The sequence below is a fragment of the Gloeophyllum trabeum genome (assembly GCF_000344685.1).
Source record: "Gloeophyllum trabeum ATCC 11539 unplaced genomic scaffold GLOTRscaffold_00005, whole genome shotgun sequence".
Lineage (NCBI taxonomy): Eukaryota > Fungi > Basidiomycota > Agaricomycetes > Gloeophyllales > Gloeophyllaceae > Gloeophyllum > Gloeophyllum trabeum.
In genome coordinates, this window is record NW_006920414.1 from 170,021 (window position 1) to 174,057 (window position 4,037).

A 4,037-nucleotide genomic window follows, 5' to 3' on the forward strand; every position below is an offset into this window, starting at 1 on the left:
AGAGGGGGCGGGTCTTATTATACTAGTGTAGGCGGTGACACGTACTGGACCGGTGCTCGAGCGTTGAAGTCAGAGGGGGCGATGTGGGGTACGCAGGGGGGGCGTTCAGGTGGGGTGGCAAAATAAGGTTTTCGAGACCCCTTGGTCTCGCGTCTTAGGGCGTAGTCCCAAGTCTAAGGGCTCTCGCTTTTGGTGTCACTCGGGTGTCCTTTATCTTGAGGACCTGGCTTTTGACATCCTCAAGCCCCGTCATCTCCATTATGGCGTCAATTGTTGGGTTCGAGTCACCGTACAGCTCCTTCTGACGTTGCCAAGCCTGCTTGGCCGCAGATGGGGCAACGACCCAATGTCCATTGCCTATGCCAAGTGGCGACGTGGGGCTCGTCAGCGGAAGCAGCTCAGACATAGGCGCTGTTTAGAATTGAGCGCTGAAGCGGAACGTCACAGGAGAATTGGTGACCTGGGTGTCAAGGTCCCAGGAGCTCTACGCCTTTTAGAGTGTTCTGGCAAGTCTGCGCCTTTTCCTTAATTCAACGAAGCTCCTTGCTCTTCGCCGTTATCTTGCACAGCATACTACACGAGTATGCCTTGCTGAAGGCCGAGTACCCAACTGCTGGCTTTCCGAAGGTTTCATATTGCACTGGCTCGGGGACTATATCTTGCGGCGTGTGCTCCTCATGTCTTAATAGTGCCCGGCCAATGGTACTATGCACGCCGTTATCTGTGCGTGGAAAAACCAGACACAGCAACACTGGACAACTCTTCGCAGTATCGATATCTATGACACCAGGGAAGGCTCACTTACCATACTTGGATGCTATGCAATCATCCAGGGAAAGCATGTTCTGTGACGTGGACCCACAGAAGTACTGCAAACATAATCAGGGTAAGTTCCTAAATACTGCAATCATGTAGGGAACCCGGATCCCCGGAGACCTTTCCCATCAAGGACGTCGCTGCAGATGTAATCCTGAACTAGTTTTGGGACAAGGGGACCAGGTGCAGACCGCGAATGTCGAACAGTGGTGTCGTTTTCTCTTCATGTCTGATGAAGGCGGTGCGTGCTGTCCAGTCCACTCGACCTGTGCTGTGATAGACGCCGGTGATTATCGATTAGGTTCTACGTGTCCTTCTCAATACGCCGGTAGTCGACTCACAATTTGCCCCGATGAGCGGTCATTGGAGCGTAGACGGCCACGGCTCACTGTACTTTGGCTTCAAGCTACAAGGTGTATTACTGCATTCTTGGATCATGGTTCTGTTGGCAGCGTCGTCGAGGTTCAGGTAAAACCGAACGCGAAGAGATGGTGTAGGGCATCGATGTCTCTGACCGGCTTAGTGGTTTGCCTAGGGCGGCGTGAAGACTCATCTACGAGCTCCGTTTTGACCGTGAAAAGTAACTAATGGTACGTACGCCATACCTCTAGCGAGTAATAGAGTGAGCGCACTGGATCGCTCCCATACGCCGCATTCAGTGGCACCTATTGGTTGCTGTCAAGAAATCATATTCTTCCGGCCTACGTGGAAGTCGTTTCTCCGTACACATGCTCCTGCGCCGCCTGCTGCATAGCCGGGATCATGTACTTCTGTACCGCCACCTGCGACGCCAGCATCTGCTGCACGGAAGCCCCAGCCTGGCACGCATATTTGTGTCTCTTCCACGCACTGGCCTGACACTCCCGGCCGCAGTACACAGCCTATTCCACGGAATGGGTCAGATCCATGACAACAATCGGTCCAACCTGTCTGTTACGCACCGTCTTGCACTTGGAACATAGGTTGAGCTTCTCCAGGTCGCGTCGTTCGAGTTTGCCGCAGGCGACGCCCTCGCACTTGCGATGGAGGGCCCCGCAATAGTTGTTGATTTTCGCGGCTTGCTCGATCTCAAGGCTGGGCCGCGGGTCGGTCCCCAGCTCTATGTATCGATCGATGAGACCGTTCCAATCTTTGGCTTTCTCTGTCGCTTGCTGGGTGTTGGAGGCGCTCCGTCCCTGGGGGCTACCAGAGAGAGGCGTTAGTGCTCAGACGAACAGGTGAGTACTGATACTCACATGGGGATAAAGTCCGTGTTGGTCATGGCATAATAGAACGTGGGGTCAACTACTGCCTCTATCTCCCTGAGATGTTTTCTCATTATCTCTAGATACCTTCGGATCACACATCTTGTGTCCTGCGCGTTTACTATCCCAAGGTCCACGGAATTCTCTCTGGTGGATATGAGCCGCAAGTTCTCTTGCAGTAGTGCGATGTCGTCTAAGTCCATGGAGCCGTCTGTGTGCAAGAATATCTTTCTCGTCTCCGAGCCGCCGATCCACTGGCTCTTCTCGTCCCAGTATTCGTCGAAAACCACTCCGCGCTTGGAGCAGCACTTGCCGTACGTCTTGCCTGTGCCGCAACGACAGAGGTACTCGGGCGGATACGGCTTCGATCCCGCTGCATGACATTCGACGAGGGTTTTGCCTGACCAGCAGGGACACACCCTGGGTGGTCAGGTGCTCTGAGTTCCTATATCCTCCACCAGCCTCAAGAATCGCTCTTCCTCCTCTCTGTCACCTCCCAGTCGGCCGATCCTCCGACCGTCTGCGGTCTGTTTCCACGGCTCGGCACCGTGCCTGAGCAAGAGCTCTATCAGTTCCCAGTCCCGTGCAATGCATGCGCAATCGAGAATACTACGAGTGTCGGACGCGAGGGTATGATTGACATCCGCATGCTGCTCGATCAGCAGCCGGCAGACCCATTTCACTCTGTGCACCATTGTTTCTGCGTACCGCGGGTCCTCGTCCGGGGTCGGGGCGAGCCACTGCACTCCGCAGCGCCTCCCTTCGAGGACCTCCGAGCCTGCCAGCATGATGTTCATCCCCAGCCGAAGCGGCGTGTACCCGCGACTGTCCTTTGCATCGATGGTCGCGCCCAGGTGGATAAACTCGAGCGCGCAGCACGGGTCTCCCCTCTCAGCCGCGTAGTGCAGCCACTTCTTGCCGTCCTCCGCTCTGAATGGCGTCTGAAACGGCGAAGTCCCTTGGAGTACAACGATCGTCTCGGTGGACATGTCGCCAGGCTTGTTCGCGACGAGCGCGAGGCGGACAGCGTGCCATTCTGCACTGGTGATGACGGTGTTGTCAACGTCGAGCAGCGGATCCGTCCTGAGCTTTCTCAGGACCTCGGCGGGGATCAGAGGCTTGGAGGTGTTCGACGGCATTGTGGCGGTCGTCGGCAGGAGATATGCGTTGGGAGGGATGAGGTCCTTCACTCGAACGCTCCATGTCCTTTGTCCAGCTGATACATATATACTCTGGTCCGCAGAATACTTCTCGTATAAATCAGCACATGCTGCTATGAGGATCCGAACAAGCTGTTCGAAGGGTTCGCCACTACGAAAGAGATAGGCAATTATCCATATGCTGCCTTGTGTGCTGAAGTTTAGGACGAACGGTACATGGGACTAGAATCGCGCCCGACAGTACGTGCATTATACGGATCTTGCACAGGATTATTTGCATCAGAAAATCCGGTGTGCAATTACATCAGGTATTTTTAGAATCTGCATTGTGGGTCCATGTGTATAAAAGGAGTTTGCTCAGCTATACTAATATAATGTCTTCTACACGTGTTGTACGCATTGCCTTTGTGCATCAAACCTACTTGACCTCGTAATGAATCACTGCTTTCCTCGCTCCACGACGAGCCCAAAGACCCTCTCACCATAAGAGATGTCCGACAACAGAGATCCAACCCAAGAGCCTGCAGGGGGTGCCTGGAATCCGACTTGTACGCAACCTTTTACACAAGAAGTGTATTAGCCATCTGACAATCGATGTGTGTTCCACAGAACCGCTCTTCCAAGAGGACACGTCCGCCGACGTCATCTTGCGTTCTAAAGATGGACGCGACTTCCGCGCTCGCAAGAGCATCCTTACCATCGCTTCGCCCTTGTTTCGTGACATGTTCAGCGTTGGCCAAACCACCAGCGATTCTTCCGCCGACAAGGACCTCGCGGTGGATGGACTTCGTGTCGTCCCGATGACCGAGGAGACGGG

At 54.4% G+C, this 4,037-nt stretch overlaps 1 protein-coding gene across 1 annotated transcript; it reads right to left on the bottom strand.

The window, feature by feature from the left end:
• Positions 1-1,517: 1,517 nt before the first annotated feature.
• On the bottom strand, positions 1,518-3,199 carry GLOTRDRAFT_128069 (uncharacterized protein; the record flags this gene model as incomplete). The annotated part of the gene is made up of 4 exons (XM_007866696.1): positions 1,518-1,697; positions 1,758-1,998; positions 2,052-2,460; positions 2,554-3,199. The coding sequence occupies 4 exons, from the start codon at positions 3,197-3,199 to the stop codon at positions 1,518-1,520; spliced, it is 1,476 nt and encodes a 491-aa protein (XP_007864887.1).
• Between the last annotated feature and the right edge of the window lie 838 nt (positions 3,200-4,037).